This window comes from Cnephaeus nilssonii, assembly GCF_951640355.1.
Source record: "Cnephaeus nilssonii genome assembly, chromosome: 5".
NCBI lineage: Eukaryota > Metazoa > Chordata > Mammalia > Chiroptera > Vespertilionidae > Cnephaeus > Cnephaeus nilssonii.
In genome coordinates, this window is record NC_137076.1 from 51,837,722 (window position 1) to 51,857,311 (window position 19,590).

General features: G+C 38.3%; 1 protein-coding gene and 1 pseudogene across 4 annotated transcripts in view; both read right to left on the bottom strand.

The window, feature by feature from the left end:
- The window catches only part of ARFIP1 (ARF interacting protein 1), an 81,555-nt gene that overhangs the window by 50,603 nt on the left and 11,362 nt on the right, over positions 1–19,590 (bottom strand). For all 3 annotated transcript variants that reach the window (XM_079770523.1, XM_079770524.1, XM_079770522.1), the window contains exon 2: positions 10,140–10,241. In XM_079770523.1, coding sequence (XP_079626649.1) covers positions 10,140–10,232 — 93 coding nt within the window. In that variant the 5' untranslated portion in view covers positions 10,233–10,241. The remainder of the gene's footprint in view (positions 1–10,139; positions 10,242–19,590) is intronic.
- Positions 4,098–10,104, bottom strand: LOC307100260 (protein farnesyltransferase/geranylgeranyltransferase type-1 subunit alpha-like; annotated as a pseudogene). The gene is made up of 3 exons: positions 10,084–10,104; positions 9,137–9,851; positions 4,098–9,033 (listed from the first exon to the last, which is right to left on the bottom strand). The product of its transcript is annotated as a protein farnesyltransferase/geranylgeranyltransferase type-1 subunit alpha-like (transcript).

The window sequence follows — 19,590 nt, forward strand, 5'->3', positions numbered from 1 at the left end:
TTACTCTTTTATTAGATAGGATGATTTGTAAACATTATTTCTGTGGGCTGCCTTTCGCTTTCTTCTTCATGGTGTCCTTAGAATCCCAACAGTTTTACAAATTGATAGAGTCCAATTTATCTATTTTGTTGTTGTTGCTTGTGCTTTTGGTACCACATCTAAGAAACTAAAGTGCCTAATACAAGGTCATTAAGATTCACATCTATGTTTTTCTTCTAAGAGTTTTATAGTTTTAGCACTTACCATTTAAATCTTTGATCCATTTTGAGCTAAGAACTGAAACAACATACAAATGGCACAGAGGTCCAAAAAGTTGTGTTTACTGTATTCTTGGAACTTACCTGAGAGAACAATACGTATTTGAATTATCTGTCTTATCACAAAAATGTATAAACTTCCAAAAAAGAGATATAATAGTAACAGTAGTTGGAAAGAGGGGAATTAGTAATTGGTTGACAGTAAATACAATGGCTATCCCTGATCACCTGCGTTTTCAAGAAGTTACAGGGACACCTTCCATTTTCTCATACATGGCCTCCAGAAGAAACAACTTCTAGTTGTCTGAGGATATTACCTCTCACCCAACATCTCCCAGGGGTTCTTTATTCAACAAACAAAAGTGCTTCCAGAAAAAACCCCACGTTCTTTATGTAAAACAGATGTAAAATCTGAAAAGCACTTAGGCCTCCCTGTGCCTAAACTGTTACTAATAGAAGGATTCTAACCAAAAGAGGAACAAATGGGTCCATTCACATTCTGAATACAGTTACCATTTTGACAGTAGTCTGACAGCTAAGTGAAACACAAAATAATATGTATTATGTGAGAGGAATAGATGATTTGTGACATTACAGTATTTTATAAGCTTGTTGACTGGTTTTTTGATAAAATATATATTCTCTAAATAGTATAATTTAACCTCATAATTCTAAGAACTTAAAATGTGTCTTTATATTAACCTTCACATTTTCTTAAAAAAAGTATCTCAGTTATAAGGCTGTGCCTAGCTTAGTAACATTTTAAGTATCTGCTACTGTATTCACTCCTATAGTTTCCAGAGTACATTTGAGAGACAATGAGCCCATTCATAACCAACAACATAAAATCCCTTATTTGCATTTTTATGTCACTGACATTCAACTCAAAGTTTAAGACTTTGCAAAGCTGTGCTTAATAATTGTACAATAAAGTGGAATAAACCTGAAGTTAACTTCCTATTCAAGTTATGAGGATAGTGCTGCAGTATTTAATAGTTTTTAAAAATAAAATTTCAAATAATTAAGCTAAAATAAAATAAAATGCTTTTGGCAATAAAGTTTCATGTATACTTTAAATCCTTTTCAAAAGATACAAAATAACATTTATAATAACATCTTCCATAAAACTATGAGGGGTGCTTATTTCAAACCAAAATAATTTGCCTCCATTTTGCATATTTTAACTGAGGTAAGACAAGAATGAGATCTGCTTTTGAACTAAATTTAGTGCAAGACCAACACATACAGAACACAAAATGTTCAGCAAATTTGCTTTAAAATACACATCCTTAAGAAGGTGCACAACACTACAAGAGGTAAGCAGAATTAGAGATTTATTAATTACTTGGGGTGAGGAGAAATCTTGAATAAAGGAGTGACTCTCAAAACATATACTGTAACTACGAACAATCTGTAAGGATTCTCCAAGTATTCTATAAATTACAGAACTCTCTTCTCCCTTAGTTTCTTTACACTATATTCTCCCAGTTTTCCTCCTATCTACATCTTTAAAAATGTCTTGGTGCTCTTTACTGGTTCTAGTTTCTCTACAAGAGAAAAGTCCTAAGTCTTGCTTCCTTTCCTCCCTTGGTGACCAAACTGATCTATTTAATTTTCTCCCTTGTTTCTAGTCGTGTCACTCCTGAAATTCACTCTTCAAACTGCAGGCAGAGACAACTTCTACAAAGCAAATCAGACTGAGACACTTCCATTTTTATGTCATTTAGGACCACTCTCCATTTACCTTTTAGGTAAAGTCCATACTCCTCAACATGGTTTTAAGGTTTTTCAGGATCTGGTCCCTACTTCCCTCTCTGCCTGCCTCATTTCTTACACATCTGCCCCTATATTCTCCACTTGAACAATAGTGAATTAATTTTAATTTTATGGTCTTACACCTTTTTCAGGGCTTTAGAGTTGCCTCTAAAGGGGGAACATTCTTCACTCTTCTTCATCTGGCTAGCTCATCCTTCAGATTCAGCTTGGACAGCAATTCCTCAGGTGATCTTACCATATTCCTCCTACCAGTTCCCAGACCATGCTATACCTGGCCTAGCATATCACTTCACATGGTAAAATTAATTTGTCTACATCCTCTTTCCCTATTGGCTGTAAGCTCACTAAGATCAACTAAGGTTGTGTATCAACCTTGTTTCCCTTTATTATTTCTATCATCTAGCAGATATAATACTAATACTTCATTTACTAAGTAATTTCCTCAATTTAAACATCCTATCTCATTCTTCAAAATGGGTAAAACTTTCCAAAGCATTTACATAATATAATTGTTAAAGAAAAATATTTTAAAATTATGTTAAATGTTCTGTGAATTTTGATTAATTTAAAATTTCCCTCTGCTGTTTTAATGGTTAGCTGCCTAGAAGGAATATCTGCCAGAAGCAAAACTATTATTCAAACAGACCTCCACATCCCAATTCTACTGTAAACGAACTGCAACACCCTTAACCTCCTCACAGTGGCCTCTCTGCCCCCTCTCCACCATTAGCTTGAGTCAAAGCTGATTATTCTCCAACACTCTACTTATCAAGTAGCTGTAGAAGGCAGGGTCAGCTTTTTCTCAGCCCTCCACAGTACTTCTCAACTACCAGTCTCAAGTTTTAGTTTGGGTAGGAATGACCTGAGAAACCTATTAAAAATGCAGATTCTTCTTACTAGTAGCTGCCTGCTGGGATTCTCATTAAGTTGGAGTGTGGAGCCTAGTGATTCAAATAAGTAAGCCCAGTGATTCTGATGCAGGTAATCCTTTGTCTACATTTTGAGGAACTCTGTTGTAGAGAATTGCTTTCCTATCAGTACTGACCCCAGTCCCCACTTCCTTGTGGGCCACCCTACCTCACTGCCCTCTTCACCATCTTATCATTGTCAGCTACCATCTTTCCAGTCAACCCCAAACCTTTATTGGGGGCTCTGGCATATCCAAGTCTTCTGCTCTATCCCAACTCTTACCATTATCCTGGGTGTTCTAAACCCTTTGCATGTCACTGGGCACACTTTCAGGGAATGATTCTATGTTCAGTTTGTAATTTCTTCCAAACTGATATACAAGGTGTCTATACTGAATTTTCACAGCTCATCAAAAACATAGTCTACTAATAGCATGGTATATAGTTTGTTGCTTTATTTTTTAAATACAAATTATAAAATATTTAAAATAAAATAAAGTCAATTGCATGAGCCTGCCTACCAATGTTGATGCAGAATAACTGGTTGTAGTAATAACAATCTGTAAAGGTGTATGATTTTCACCCCCTCCATATACTTATAGAAAACCTAAAGTTGGTAGTTTGATTCAGGTTTGATAATTTGTGAACAAAGAGCCAACAAAAACTGAGGACAGATAAAAGGTATGCTAGACTAATACAGTACAACCCCCACCTACACTTTAGTCTCATATTTCATTAACCTCTTCATCCCTAATGTCTCTCACCTTTCATGCCCTATCTACTTAGTCAACTGGCACTCCCATGGCCACTCTTTGGACCATGTCATCAGTTAGGAAGCAAAACCACTGGAGTCTTAAGTCTAATGCTGCTGAATTAATTCAAAGACTATCACTGGAAAAATTTGTATGTATCTACATTCAAAAAATTCCTCCTAGAGATCAAAAACTTACTCATGATAGCATTTGTTTATAAATAAAGGTACAATCTATGAATTATAATGAAGATAGGTAAGGCTTCAGCCTTTCACTAAAAAGTATATTTATTCATAATTTTTAACAGCTATCCCAATCCAGAATTAATTTAATAGATGTATATATAATAACACATTATTTTAATACTTATTTTTGGTAAAAGTAGTAAGAATATATTTTACACTTGAAAAGTAAATATTTAAAATGAATCTAGGTTTGCATGGTTTAAACAATGAAAAACATTTGCAAACCATCTGCCATACCTCTAAAAGGGTCTAAGATACACATTTGGTAAAAACTGTATATTATGAAGACATACTCAACACATGCTATTCAAACTCTAGGGTAGGATGAAGTAGAAAACATGTTAAATTTTAAGTCCTTATACTGGAATTCACTCCTTTATCGAGCAACTATTGTTAACCATAACAGTGTTGTGTGCTACACACTGTCTCTGCCCTAAAGGTGATTTCAATCTCTTGGGAAAAGTAGTGAGACTTGGGGATCTCAAAGGTACTCCCACTTAACTAAAATCCTGTGATTTAACTCAAAACTTGTAGATCAGGAGTTTTTAAGATCCAGGAAACCTAAGGATCCAAAGACAGGGTTTAGGGGGGTGCTAAACTCCCTAAAATTTAATATAAAACTTGGTATCCTGTGTATATGTAAATTTTTTCTAGAGGAAAAAGTCCATAGGTGAAAAAACCTAAATTGTGGATTTTAGTTTTGGGCCAACTATCAGAAAAGTTTCCTATACCTATTAAGGTAATTTCTCTAAATCTGCCAAATATAACTTAATTCACAAGAAATTTCAACCATATGAAACTAATATTTTCTTCTTCTCTTTATTTTATGCCACAAATTGCACATTTCTAATCTAATATTGTGACCAGCAGTATAACAATAAATTATAACATGCAATTACAAGTCAAAGAGTAATTTGTATTCTTAGACATGAACTTTTCTAATCTTCAAAAAATATGAATTACTTTTTACTAAGAAGCAAAAATAGCCGAAGCCGGTTTGGTTCAGTGGATAGAGCGTCGGCCTGCGGACTCAAGGGTCCCAGGTTCGATTCCGGTCGGAGGCATGTACCTTGGTTGCGGGCACATCCCAGTGGGGGGTGTGCAGGAGGCAGCTGATCGATGTTTCTCTCATCGATGTTTCTAGCTCTCTATCCCTCTCTCTTCCTCTCTGTAAAAAATCAATAAAATATATTTTTAAAAAAAGAAGCAAAAATATTTTTGCTCTAAATAAATTGCGATAATTTTAAGATCATTATCCTATGCCTCTCATCTGAATAAAAGAGTAATAAACCTCAAAACATTAACATATGTTAAAGTGCTGCCATAGAATCCCTATGATAGGTTCATACATAAAATCTCTATGTGAATGTGAAAACTCTAACCAGAGCCTCTCTTAGTTCAGACTAAAAAGAGAAATCAAATGAAAAATGAAACATGAGACACAAAAACATTTGTAATTTCACTGCCTGTGCCACAGTGACACCAACAGGCCAGCTAAGTGATGACAACTTAATAAACGACTGTCTTCATTTTATACAAGACTATATTTTTTAAAGTGCAGTATGCATTAAATAAAAGCCATTATACAATTTCAGACAGCAAATATGTATAAAAGGAAGGTGTATATAAGTAAAATACCTCAGAAAAGTGGTCATGATCCAGTTTTACATGAGATCTTTCTTTAGTCCATAAAATATAGTCTAATGCTAATAAATATACTTTAACACATTTATAAACTTTTATCTATATTAAAATAGAAATGTGGATGAGATTAAATGCAATTTCCCTTTTATTGCTAATAAAATACCAAAGGAAAAGTGTGCCAAATATAGGTAAATATAGGGCGGGGCACAAGTTGGTTTATATTGTGAGTATGAAAAATAGAGCTTATTCTATATATATAGATTGATTTCAGAGAGGAAGGGAGAGGAAGAGACAGAAACATCTGTCTCTGATCAGAAAGAATCATTGACCAGCTGCCTCCTGCACAGCCCCTACCGGGAATCGCATCATGACCTCCTCGTTCACTCAACCATTGAGCCACAGTGGCCGGGCCAGAGTTTATTCTTGTATTATTATTATTGTGTTATTTTCCATACAAACAACTGTCAACTTACTTTCCCTCCAACCCTGTATATGCCTAATAGATCCTGGGTGTAATTTATTCAACATAGTCAAAAGCTGCTTTTAAAATACTATTTTTTACTTATGGTAAAAGGGATCGATCACACGGCCAATTTTTATATTATTTAAAGCATATTAAATATGTAGGAAACTCTCATCATGCATATATTTTTCAGAAGAGCAGGTAAAAATGGAAACAAGTTTTATGACGTTGGATTTCTTTTAGGGAGGTGAAGTGCTGGTTGAAGTGCATTGTTGCTTCTAAGGAGCCTTTCCCAGTTTTAAAATTACATCTAAGTAGGGAAGACCTTCAGGACAACATCTCCTTTTTTCCTTTACCTCTCAATAGAAAGTGAAATAGCACTGCAGGGGAATCTCCAAAAAGAGAATTTGACATTAACCAATGAGTAAACTTACAAAGCAGCAAGTTAACCAGCTTTGACTGCATAAGCAAAGAACTCATACAGAGGCAAGTTTCTGCCCACTCCTGGGACATAGGCAATGTCTGGAGACATTTTGCTTGTCACAATTGGAGGATGCTACTGGTATCTAGTAGGAAGAGAACAGGAATCCTACATGCACAGGCCACAACAAGGAAATTTATCTGGTCCAAAATGCTGAGAGTGCTGAGATTGAGAAATTCTGATCTAAAATATCACCTGTTCAAGTATTTTATTCTTAAACATATGAAATAAAGAGAGCCCTATTTAAACTGTAAAATGATAATGTAATTATCATTTTCAAGAACATGAAAATTATATTTTAAAAGTTATTTAAAGTTGTACACATGTACCAAATAACATAAAAAGGGGTATTTAATGAAAATAGCTCCAGAAGTAGTAGCCATCACTATCATTTCTAGAATTATATTCAGCATATTACTTACTTTATCCCATTTAATGTTAATATCCCTACGAAAGTAAGATTCTCATTTACAGAGATTAGAAAGCAAAAAGGAGAAGAGATTAAATAAATACTTGCCCAAGGTTTCAACACTAGAAATTGCATAACTGACATTTAAGCCCAAATCATCTGCAAACCCATAGTGTTGCCATTAAAATGCATTGCTTTTCAATTTCAATGAAAGGCAGATCAAAATTTAAAGCACCCCTAATTTCATTTTTCTCTGAGTCAAGCATGTTTTTTAAAAGTTAACTTTAGAAAGTGAACAGCAAAGTCAAAAGCAGTCTACTTAAGAATTATGTACTAAGGACACATAAAAAAGAGATCAGACAGTGCCAATGTTTAAAAGGATAACCTATATTTAATATTTTTTCTTATAACAAACAAAATTAAGTAGTTTTATAAAGTTACTAGAGGCCCGGTGCATGAAATTCGTGCCCGGGGGTGGGGAAGCCTCAGCCCAGCCTTCATCCTCTCGCAATCCAGGACCCCTCGGGGGTTGTCGGGCCTAAACCAGCAGTCGGACATCCCTCTCACAATACGGCATTCTGCATGCACCGGTGACCATACTTTTCATACAGGTGAAATGCATTTTGTACGGGCAGCTACATTTTTTCCCCTGGTTATAAAAAGTAGTATATAACATGATCCTTCTGAGGCAGTAGTACCATTTTCCCCATCTTATGGGTGGAAAAACTGAAGCAGAGAGAAGTTAAGTAATTGGCTTTGTCACACATTTATAAGTGTCAGAATCAGGGCTGACCACAAAATGTGCAAGCCAGAGTCCATGCATGTTATCGCTGTATCATCCTGTTTTTTTCAGTGTTAGAGTAGCCTTGCCAGGTTTTAATGTTTAAACCTAAGAGACTGTTCCCAATATATAGGGTAGGCCTGGCCGGCGATCAGGGCCATCTGTGAGGCGACCGGTGGGCGGGGCGATCAGGAGGCCCCTGCTGGCACCCGCTTTGGCTAGCAGCCTAATGCTGCCTGCTGGCTGGCCCTGTACCCCAATCGCCGCTGCCAGTCACCTCCCAGTCAGGGGCAGTTCCTGTGTTGAGCGTCTGCCCCGCCCACTACCCCCCCACCCGCCCCCGGTACTCAGTGTGCATCATAGCGACTGGTCATTTTGTGTTCAGTCGATTTGCATATTAGGGTTTTATTATAGGATATGCCAAAAGTGTGAGACACACTCTTGTTCTGTTATCAATAGAATTATTGATAACATCAAAGCCTAAATGCTTACTGGACCGGGGCTTAATCCTAACAAATCACTATTAAGACATACCTAAGTCATCCCTACATGATAAATTAGATTCCTGGCATTTTGGTCAATCTAAGAAAATATTCCCATATTAAACACTATTACTTTTGTCTCAACATTTAAGGGCTTATCATGATTCTTTTTTTTTCTTTTGATACATCTATAATTTTATTACAAAACCATTCTTTTGGCATTAGTTGGTTACAATAATAGCAAGATATTGTGAGTGTGGCATAGCAGCTCTGAGTAACAATTGCATTCCTTGCTTCCTAAACCAAAATTTAAGCTACCTCATATCCATTACATATAAGTTATCTGTAATCATTTATGCTGCAAATCCTGATGCATATACCATTTAGGGAGGAGCTGATGCTAAGGGATTAAAGTAAATGTTGATAAGACTATAAAAGGACCTTTATGGGACTTTTTTCCTTCTCTCTCCAAATTATTTTGCTATAAAATAATCAAATTACTTAGAGCTAGTCTGCATGGCAGCAGCACCCAAGGAACATCGTACTTAGTTCTTGTTAAAAAGCAATACCTGTGCGATGCATATTTTATACTACAGGCACAGGGAATGATCACTCTAGTTTTAAACTCCTGCATTAGAGTCTCTTAAAAAAATAAAATCAGTCTATCAAGTTCTTCTAGATGGTATTATTGCTGAACATTTGTTGGTGGGTCACTTTCTGTGCTGTGTTTGCTTTGAAGAGATCTTCCAATATATCTCCAATACTCCTTTCTTCTAGTGTCCTTTTCTTTAGCTAGGATTTCACATAACTCTAATGCTTTATTAAGAATGTCCTCCTGGAGGAAGGTAAAGGGGGGAAAAAAAGGAGATATATGTACTACTATTTGTAATACTTTAAACAATAAAAAAATAATAATAATAATAATAAAGAATGTCCTCCTTGTTGTCACATTGGTTTTCTAGCATATCTTCATAGATATCCACAAGAAAGGCAATTAGGTAGGGGGAACTATGACTTGGTTGCAAATCAAGCAATTGATTTAATAGATTGGGATATTTGGAAAGACCACGATCCTGCAAAATCCCTTTCAAAATAGTTCCATGTACTTTTATTATGTGGTACTAGCTTGATCATTTCCAGACTTCTCTTTCCAGTAAAGCCCGATCATTGTAGCCAGTGGTGTTAGAAATTACAAAGTATCTTTGGTTCCAGACAGAATTATTTCTCACGTCCTTTTTAAGAAGTTGGTCTACATTCTGCAGCTCATTATCCCAAAGTTTAAATTCCTGAGTAACCCACTGTCGATGCTACCAGGCATGATAGTTCTTTGCATCCTGATTAAGAATATCAGCAATAAACTCAAGCTCCTGAGATGGATCTTTTAGCCATTCCACTAATACTTGCCTATGATGCCAAACTTGATACCTTTTGGGCTGTTCTTCAATTATTGCAGTGATGTAGTTCATTTCCTCATGTAGATCCTTTTGAAGTGACTTTAAGAGAACTCTCTGTAAATGCCACACTGTACAATTGGCTGCATTTAACATTATAGCATCTCTAGTTAATTTAAAAGCACTCACTTCTCTCATCACGCTGCAGAACGGCCCGGAAATAATCATAAACATCTCTAACTCTTGAATGCTGACCAGTGTCCTGAAGAGTGCAAGGGAAGACCCTTCTTCAGGCAACCTGGGGAGAGCTCGCCTTGAGTCTTGTCAAAGTTTTCCAAAGACAGGTGGTGCTGGTTGCACTGGAGTGAGTGGCTCTACTGCTGCCGAGCTGAGCTGGTGGCCAAATGGGCCGTAGTTTCCCCATCCCTCAGAGGGCCTCCCAAGGGAAGGCATTTGGGGATGGAGACCCTCTGTTCCGCCCTGCCCTCTCCCACCCTTGCCTCTGTGGGTATCATGATTCTTTTATTAAGAGAAAGAAAAGTGTTCTTACCCTATTAAAGCCATGTTCATGAGAGTCATCAACTTCTCCATTACTAGTCACCGCAATTTCTGCTGCTGAATTTTTGGGAGACTCTTGAGCCATGGTAGACGCCTACAAAAAGGAGGCAAAAAATAAAAAATAGTCATAAGTAACACAAAATTATAAAAGGCAAAATTAAAACACTATATTCATGTTTAAGGCACTTAAAAGCCAGCATTAAAAAAATTAATTTATAATTTACCTAATACTTACATAGTAAACATTATATTAATATAATAAAAATGCATCTGGCTTTTAAAACTGAACTCAACTTAAATTTTTATATTAAAAACACAAGTTACTAGCCCTAGCTGGTTTGGCTCAGTGGATAGAGCATCGGCCTGCAAACTAAAGGGTTCCATGTTCGATTCCAATCAAAGGCACATGTCTGGGCTGTGGGATTGATCCCCAGAAGGGGGAATGCAAGAGGCAGCTGATCAATGATTCTCTCCCATTACTGATGTTTCTCTTTCCCTCTCCCTTCCTCTCTGAAATCAATAAAAATATATTTTAAAAAACAAAAACAAAAACAAAACAAAAAACCCCACAAGTTACTTGTTACAAGTACCAGGGGGCAATATCCTTGCCTTGTAAATAGTGTTATGATAGACTATTACTTACAACTGGAAAAACATTATGGAGAAAGACAAGCTTGATTATTAATTAAACTAAAACAGCTATACTTTTCCTATTGTATAAAATGGGTTTCTAAGTCAGCTTTTGTCTAAAGAGTTTCCCTGATAGCCGAAACCGGTTTGGCTCAGTGGATAGAGCGTCGTCGGTCTGCGGACTGAAAGGTCCCAGGTTCGATTCCGGTCAAAGGCATGTACATTGGTTGCGGGCACATCCCCGGTAGGAGGTGTGCAGGAGGCAGCTGGTCAATTCTCTCTCATCGATATTTCTAGCTCTCTATCCCTCTCCCTTCCTCTCTGTAAAAAATCAATAAAATATATATTTTTAAAAAAGATGTATTATGTCTATCATTTAAAAAAAAAAGTTTCCCTGATATAACAAAATTTTTGAACCTTTTATACTAGAAGAATAAATTTTTATACTCTGACTTTACTGCCCTAAAAGTCAAATAATGTTTAAAAGTACATCCCTTAATTTTGTAACCATAGAAAATATAAATTTCTTTCAGAAACTATATATGGTCAATCAATAATAGAACATCAATTATGGTTGGTAAAAATTTTTCTTGCTCCAATCATATGTGATTTAAAGAAATGTTTGGCTACAAGATAAAATGAAAATTTCATATCTGTAAAGAATCTTAAAAATAATCTATTTTCCCTTATTTTAAAAATAAAAAAACTTCAGTGTAAAAAGCTAACAGTTACACTTTTCACAGAGAACAGGTGCCTCTCTCTTCACACACATTTAACAATGGTGCCCACTTGAAGAAAGGCCTTAATAGAAATGTATGTCAGCAACAGAATCAGTATCTAACAATATGTGTTCTAATGCTCAGACCTGAGTCTAGCTGCTACTCCTGATATCACATGCACAGAATTACCAAAATTAAATCAAACAACTAAAATAAGTGTGTGTGTGTGTGTGTGTGTGTGTGTGTGTGTGTTTAATCTATAGGCCTGAACCTACTGCCAAGAACATTAATTTAGAGGATTTTTACAGGCTGTTATACTACTAAAAGCAAGTGTTAATGTAAATAGTTTTGTGGTCTAATCTCTACTTCTATTAAATATAAAAAGGCTTATTAAAATATATCTCACAGACATAATGAAGCAAATGAAGACAGACTCAATGAGTACATACTATATGATTCAATTCAAAAATAAACTAATGAGTTATGATGACTGTAGACAGAATCATGGTTACCTTGGGGTGGGGAAACACTAAGTCTTGACTTTGAGGGTGGACTTCTAGTTTCCATTTCTGAATGTAAGGAGCTTAGAAGTTGCCACTTCATCCTAACAACAAGTAAGAAGCTGAACAGACTGAAAAGTCAACAACTCTTCTTGGATTCATAAGCGAGGGGAGGACACAGGGCAAACTGCTGCCTCATAAATTGGAGAGACAGGCAAGTACAGGGAGTCATGGCTTACCAGAGCGAAGACTCGCCAGTGGAAAAGACCTCAGCAACTAGCTCAGGTAGGGAAACCTGATGAATTGCTGGAGGTTCAGGTGTTGGCGATTCTGAGCGTTACAAACTCTAGAGAGAATGAGGAGGGGCCCACAATATTGTGTTTTACCTCCAGGAACTGGACCAGGTTAGCACAGTAAACACTGGAGAAAAATCCCCTCATCCTTCCAGTGAGGGGAAGAGAAATGGAACTGTTTTTTGAAATACACCAGAGCACTCTGTTCTTAACAAGGCCTACCCCAGGAGAAACCAGAACCTAACCTTGGATACAATCAGTGCCTAACTGACCTGAAGAAGGACAATACTAAATCCAGCCCACTCTGGCCATCCTGACACACCCAAGAGGGGGTAGGGAAAAACCGAGAAACAATTGTGAAGTTCGCAGTGCAGAGGCACAGGTTCACTAAAGACTGAGACCTAAGCATAGGACTAGAGAATGCTTCCCTCCTCCTAACACCTCATCAACACATTGTTAAAGGCCTATTTACAGTAGTTCCTTTTACCCAATATATCATGTCTGGCTATCAGAAAAAATTACCAGGTCCTCCAAAGGCAAAAAATAAAATAAAATAAAATAAAATAAAATAAAACAAAACAAAACAGACACAATTTGAAGACACAAAGCAAGTATCACAGCCAGACATGGCAAGGATGTTGAAATTATCAGACCAGAAATTTAAAATAATTATGATTAATATGCTAAGGGCTGTAATGGATAAAGTAGACAGCATACATGAACAGATGGGCAATGTAAGCAGAGTTATAAAAATTCTAAGATAGAATTTAAAAAAAGTTACAGATCAAAATCACTGTAACAGAAATGAAGAATGCCTTTGAATATCATAGACTGAATAATGACCCTGGGGTAGGCAAACATTTCTTAGGACACAAAAAACAAAAATATTAAAACAGAAAGACTGATAACCTGAACTTCATCAAAATTAGAAACTTCTCTTCAAAAGACATTATTTAAAAAAATGAGCCTAGGCAGGTTTTGCTCAGTGGTTGGAGTGTTGGCTTTCGGACTGAAGGATCCAGGGTTCAATTCCAGTCAGGGGTGAGTACCTTGGTTGCAGGCTCCATCCATGGTCGGGTGTGTGGGCCTACATGAGCAGGAGGCAACCAATCGATGTGTCTTTCTTGCTTCAATGTTTCTCTCTCTGTCTCTCCTCCTACCTTCCCCTCTGTCTGAAAATCAATGGAAAAGGTATCCTCGGGTAAGGATTAACAAAAAAAGAGAAAAAACTGAAAAGGCAAGCCACAAACTGGGAGAAAATAGATGTAAAATATGAATGTATCTGACAAATGGCTGGTGTTCCAAATATCTCTCTATATAAAACCCTAATATGCAAATAGACTGAACAGCAGAACAACTGAACAACCAGTCGGTATGACATGTGCTGACCACCAGGGGGTGTGCACGGAACATGGCAGGCGTAGGCAGCAGGCAGAGTGCGGAACATGGCGGGAATCGGCTGCAGCGAGATGGTGGAGCAGGTGAGCAGGGGCGCCGGTCGGTCACTGTCATCAGGGCGAGCCACTGGTGGTTACTGAAAATTCTTTGCTCCTCCGTGCCACAGTCCCACCCGGAGCTTGCACCTGCTGCTGGTGCCAGCCCTGCTCGCACCCGCTGCCAGTGCCTGGCCCTGAGTGCTCAGTGCCGTCAGCAGGTGCGAGCAGTGGCTGCCGGCCCTAATCGCCCCTCAGGGCTTCTCCACCTTCCCCTGCTCCTGAGGGGCGATCGGGGCAGCAGCCGCTGCTCGCACCTGCTGACAGCGCCGGCCCCAATTGCTCCACGCCGTCAGCAGGTGCAAGCAGGGCTGGTGCTGTCAGCGTGTGGGAGCAGTGGGAGCGGGGCTGCCGGCAGAGAGGGGACCGGGTGGCTGCGGCGGGAGGGGCCAGGCGGGGGTGTGGAGGATGGGCCGAGACCCGCCCCTGTGCCCACCACAGCCCCATGGCCCACAGTTCCTTTCAAGGTGCATGATTTTGTGCACTGGGCCCCTAGTGTAAATAATAAGAAAACATTTTTATGCCCAAAAATTTAACAAGCATTTCACAAAAGAAAATATATGAATGGTAAGTACTTACATGAAAAGATATTCAACATCACTAATCATCAAGGAAATGCAATTTAAAATCACAATAAGGTACAACTAGAGGGTGTCTCCAAAAACATGTATACATACTTTGAATAACTATTAATTCCAATGGGTTAAATCTGAAAAGAAAGAAACATCAATTGAGCTATCAGCTGCTAAAGTGTATATACACATTTTGGGGACACCCTGTATATATAACCACTATAATGGCTAAAGTTTAAAAAGGCTGACAATACCAAGTGTTGGTAAAGAGTAACTGGGAACTTGCATACACTGCTGGAGAGAATATTAAAAAGTACTTCACTTTGGAGAACTGCTTAGCAGTTTCTTATAAAAGTAAATATGACTCAGCCATTCTACACCTAAGCATTCACCAGAGAAATTAAAACAAATGTCCTGATTACTCTTGTATTATGTGTATTCATAGCTTTACTCATAAGAGCCCAAAAATAAAAAAATAAAATATGTCCACCAACAGGGTAATGGATAAACAAATTGTGTAATATACATATAATGGCATATTCCTCAGCTCTAAAAAGTAATGAATTACTGATATATGCAATAATGTTGCTTAATCTCAAAACATTATGCTGAGCTAAAAAAGTCAGACACAAAATAATACATACTATATCATTCTACTTATATAGAACTCTAGAAAATATAAAACTAATCTATCATGACAGATCAGCTATTATTGCCTGGAGAAAAGGGTTAGGTAGGGGAGGAGTAACTGCAAAGAGTACAGGGAACTTTAGGATAATGAAAACTTCTGTATCTTGATTGTGATTATGGTTTCCCAAGTTTATGCATTTGTCAAAACTCACTGGAGTGTATCATATGTAAATTTTACTTCAACAATCTGTTGATATTTTTTAAGGGTAAAATTCTATTCTATAATCTTTAAAGACAGAGGATCTATTTTTTCTGCAAGCCCCAAATCCACCTACAGAGACCACACTAGTCTGGTGCAGGGAGGCATATGACCCTGTTAAGATACAAGGAGGGACTAGCTTGCAGCTCTATAATTCAGTAGCAAACAAAGTTTGTCATTTCCCAAAATACATCTCTGTGACAAAAATAAACGAGACCACTACCCTCTCACTATGAAAATTACTGCCGTCCCAAGTGTCATTTACAGCCCTTTTTGATCCAAGTCTGAAAATCACAAGTACTTGTCTTTAAGAGAGAATCTAAAAAACAGCAGAGCATTAAAAAAAAAAAAAAAATCCCTCTGTTCCTCAGACCCAGTGGCTCTCATCCTAGATCTTTTAAAACAGCAAAAGAGAATTGCCTCGTTTTGGTTTGCCAAGTCAGGCTTTAGCCAAGTGTTACATCTACCTTATTTTTATGGCTGCCCAGTCACAGCCCTCTTCCTGTGTTGGGGAAAGTCTCTACAAGATGAGGCTAGGTCAGTGGTCGGCAAACTCATTAGTCAACAGAGCCAAATATCAACAGTACAACGATTGAAATTTCTCTTGAGAGCCGAAAACTGACTTCTGCGCATGGGCCACGAAGTTTCAATTGCACTGTACGTGCGCACCTGCACGTGGTATTTTGTGGAAGAGCCACACTCAAGGGGCCAAAGAGCCGCATGTGGCTCGTGAGCAGCAGTTTGCTGACCATTGGGCTAGGGAAAGGCAGAGCCTGTGTCTTATGACATAAAAGCTCAAAATACTGATAATCATGCAACATTCTCCATACTGTAATAGCTTTCACATGGCTGGTAAACTGCTTACAATCTGAGCCCTAACTACTTCTCCAGCTGCTTCTCATACCATACCCTCCCCTAACACTCTCTATACTGGTCAATTAGGCAACCAAATGTCTATCAACTTCATCTTCACCCTCAGAATGCACAGTGACTCTTCTCTCCCCATCAATTCAATGCCTAAGCTATAGCCTTTTCTGTAGCTGCCCAAGACCTAGGCTAAAAGAAAAAAGCTCAAGTAATTTTTTTCTGGCACTACTAGTTTTTCAAATCCTGAAAATACACCTGACATATTTTAAAAGGCTTTACATTTGACAATCTGCATTTATTGGTGAACACTCCATGGAAAATAAAACGTAACATTAACAAAATTTGATCCAAATACTAAACATCTCTATCTTAATAATGCAAGATATGGCATATGGAAATATTAGTGGTAAATCCCCAATTTAGAAAATGCTTAGAAACTTTCTAGAAAGGATGGAAAGGAATGTGTCTTAGTCTTAGACATCTGGAATTGTACAGGGCTTTGTATCTTCTAAAACATACATTTAATATTGTTCTTTAATCTAATTTACCATGAAACCAGCAAAAATAAAGTGGTATAATAATAAACTTAAAGTTTTTCCAATTGTTTCTTAAATCTACCATTTAAAAAAGTTATTTGAAACTTCATTAGAAAATACAGGGAAATGTTTCCAGTGCTCAGTTCACTGGCTGCATATATTCAACCGATATTTTGTTCTGCTATCAAATAATGGTTATATTTTCTTCTAATCTAAAGGACTAAATTCTTAATTTCAGTCAATTCTAGAGAAAAAACAAACAGTGCAGAAAGCAAACAGTGTGAAAGAAGAAAATAAGCCCCAAATACTCTACTCTAATTGTTATAGTTCAGATAATGAAAGTCGCAGTGCTTAGTGGACTGATTGTGCATGTTAACAGAGGCCATATATTGTTTGTTCCAATACCAAAAAGCACAAATGCCTTCTGTGTCAGACAAAATTATTGGGATTTTTCTTTGCCTACAAAAAGAAAAAGCAATTCTATTGAACTCATAATTCAAATAGTCTTTGAAACTGCCTTCTGTATTGGTAAAATATGGCCTTCTTTAAAAAATGGTTAATGCATTTATTATAAAGTGTTCATTCAATATGGCTCAAAAGTATTAGGTGAACAAGCCTACTGCATGGACCCTGAGAACTAAGCAAGGTATCAGGAGACAAGAATTTAAGGACCAGTTCTGCCCCTTTTATAAGTCACTTTACTTCCCTAAGTTTCAATGTCCTCATTTATAAAATACCAGAGGGATCCCTCAGCCTGGCCTGCACCCATTCACAGACCAGGAGCCCTCGGGGGATGTCATCATTGGATGTCCTTAGCGCTGCCACAGAGGCAGCCCGCCACCTTTGCTGAGCTTGCCAGCTGTGAGCCCAGCTTCTGGCTGAGTGGCATACTGACCACCAGGGGGCAGCTCCTGTGTTTAGCGTCTGCCCCCGGTGGTCAGTGCACATCATAGCGACCGGTCGTTCCACCGTCGGGCCGAAACCTGCTCTCCGACATCGCCCAAGGGGTCCCGGATTGCGAGAGGGCGCAGGCCAGGCCAAGGGACCCCAGTGGTATATGATCGGGGCCAGGGAGAGACACGGGAGGTTGGCCAGCTGGGAAGGGCCTGTGGGAGGGCTCCAGGGCATGTCCGGCCCATCTTGCTCAGTCCCAATAGGCTGGACCCCAGCAGCAAGCTGACGTACCAGTTGGCTGTCTGCCCCCTGGTGGTCAGTGCACATTATAGTGAGTGGTTGAGCGGCCTTAGCATATCATTAGCATGTTATGCTCTGATTCGTTGAACAGACGACCGAACACTTAGCATATTAGGCTTTTATTATATAGGATGATTATTAATCTCACCTATATATCATACAGCTCTTATAAAAATCAAATGTGAAATTGCTTGGAAAATTGAACATGCTATGAAAAGATGTTATAATTATAGTACATTAATTTCAGCTCAGGACCAACAGGACAAATATTGAAGTAGTCCCATCAACACTAGCATTTACCAATACAGTTACTCTTCCTAACTTTGTCACTATGGTAGGTACCCTAACTACACTTTTCTAAAATGGACCAATATGAAGACAGAGTTGAAGTATGGCCACAAATGTTATTGTTTGTAGCCTTATTCATTTTTTCTTTTTTCTACATATCTTGGCAATTTTATGGTTTTAAAAGATGACCCTCAAATCTACTGTATTATTATAAACTGTATTATTATAAAGGAATGGATAAAGCAAATGTAAAATCCAAATAATTATTAAGCCTGAATGATGAGTACATGGAAATCCACTTACTATTTAACTTTTATTTTATGTTGCAACTTTTTCTTACCAAATATTTTAATCTATTAGTGTCAACACCTAATTTTTGTTTAAAGCATTACATGTCTCTTTTCCCCGATTAACGCCCCCCTCAACTCCCACCCCCAAGAGAGCAAGCCCCCACTGCCCCAGTGTCTGTGCCCATTGGTTATGCTAATATGCATGCATACAAGTCCTTTGGTTGATCTCTAACCCCCCCTCTCCTGCCTTCTCCCCACGGTTGGATGGTCTGCTCAGTGCCACTTTGTCTCTGGACCCATTTTTGTTCATCAGATTACAGTAGGTCCTCGGGTTACATTGGAAATCCATTCCTACGGCATGACGTAACGCGATCTTCGCTGTAAGTCAGAACCCACCTACATCAGCACCTACGTCACTCACAGGGAGCACATACACAGCAGTAATGAAGTGAAACAGTAAAAAAAATTTTAAAGAAAGATAACAATTCCTGACCTTTACTTGTGGTAAATAAATAATAAAAAACATAAAGCACATCCTATATAATAAAAGGCTAATATGCAAATTGACCAAACAGCAGAACAACTGGTCGCTATGATGTGCACTGACCACCAGGGGGCAGATGCTCAACACAGGAGCTGCCCCTCAGTGGTCAGTGTGCTCTCACGGGGGGAGCACCACTCAGCCACCAGCCGGGCTGACAGCTGGCGCATGCAGCAGCCCGCCTCTGCAGCAGCGCTAAGGATGTCCTACTGATGGCTAAGGATATCCAACTGATGGGTCCCCCAGGGAGCAGGCCTAAGCCATCAGTCGGACATCCCCTGAGGGCCCCTGTACTGCCAAAAGGCGCAGGCTGGGCTGAGGGACCACCCCCATCCCTGAGTGCACAAATGTTGTGCACCAGGCCTCTAGTATGTACATACGTCAAAATGACAGAAGTTTTTCTTTTTAAATAAATGGGAGATGGTGACATAACCACGAAACGATTTACATCGAGTCTGATGTAACCTGAGAACTGCCTGTATATTGATCATTATATCCCACATATGCGTGAGATCATGTGATATTTATCTTTCTCCAACTGGCTTATTTCGCTTAGTATAATGCTCTCCAGTTCCATCCATGCTGTTGCAAATGGTAAAAGTTCCTTCTTTTTTACAGCAGCATAATATTC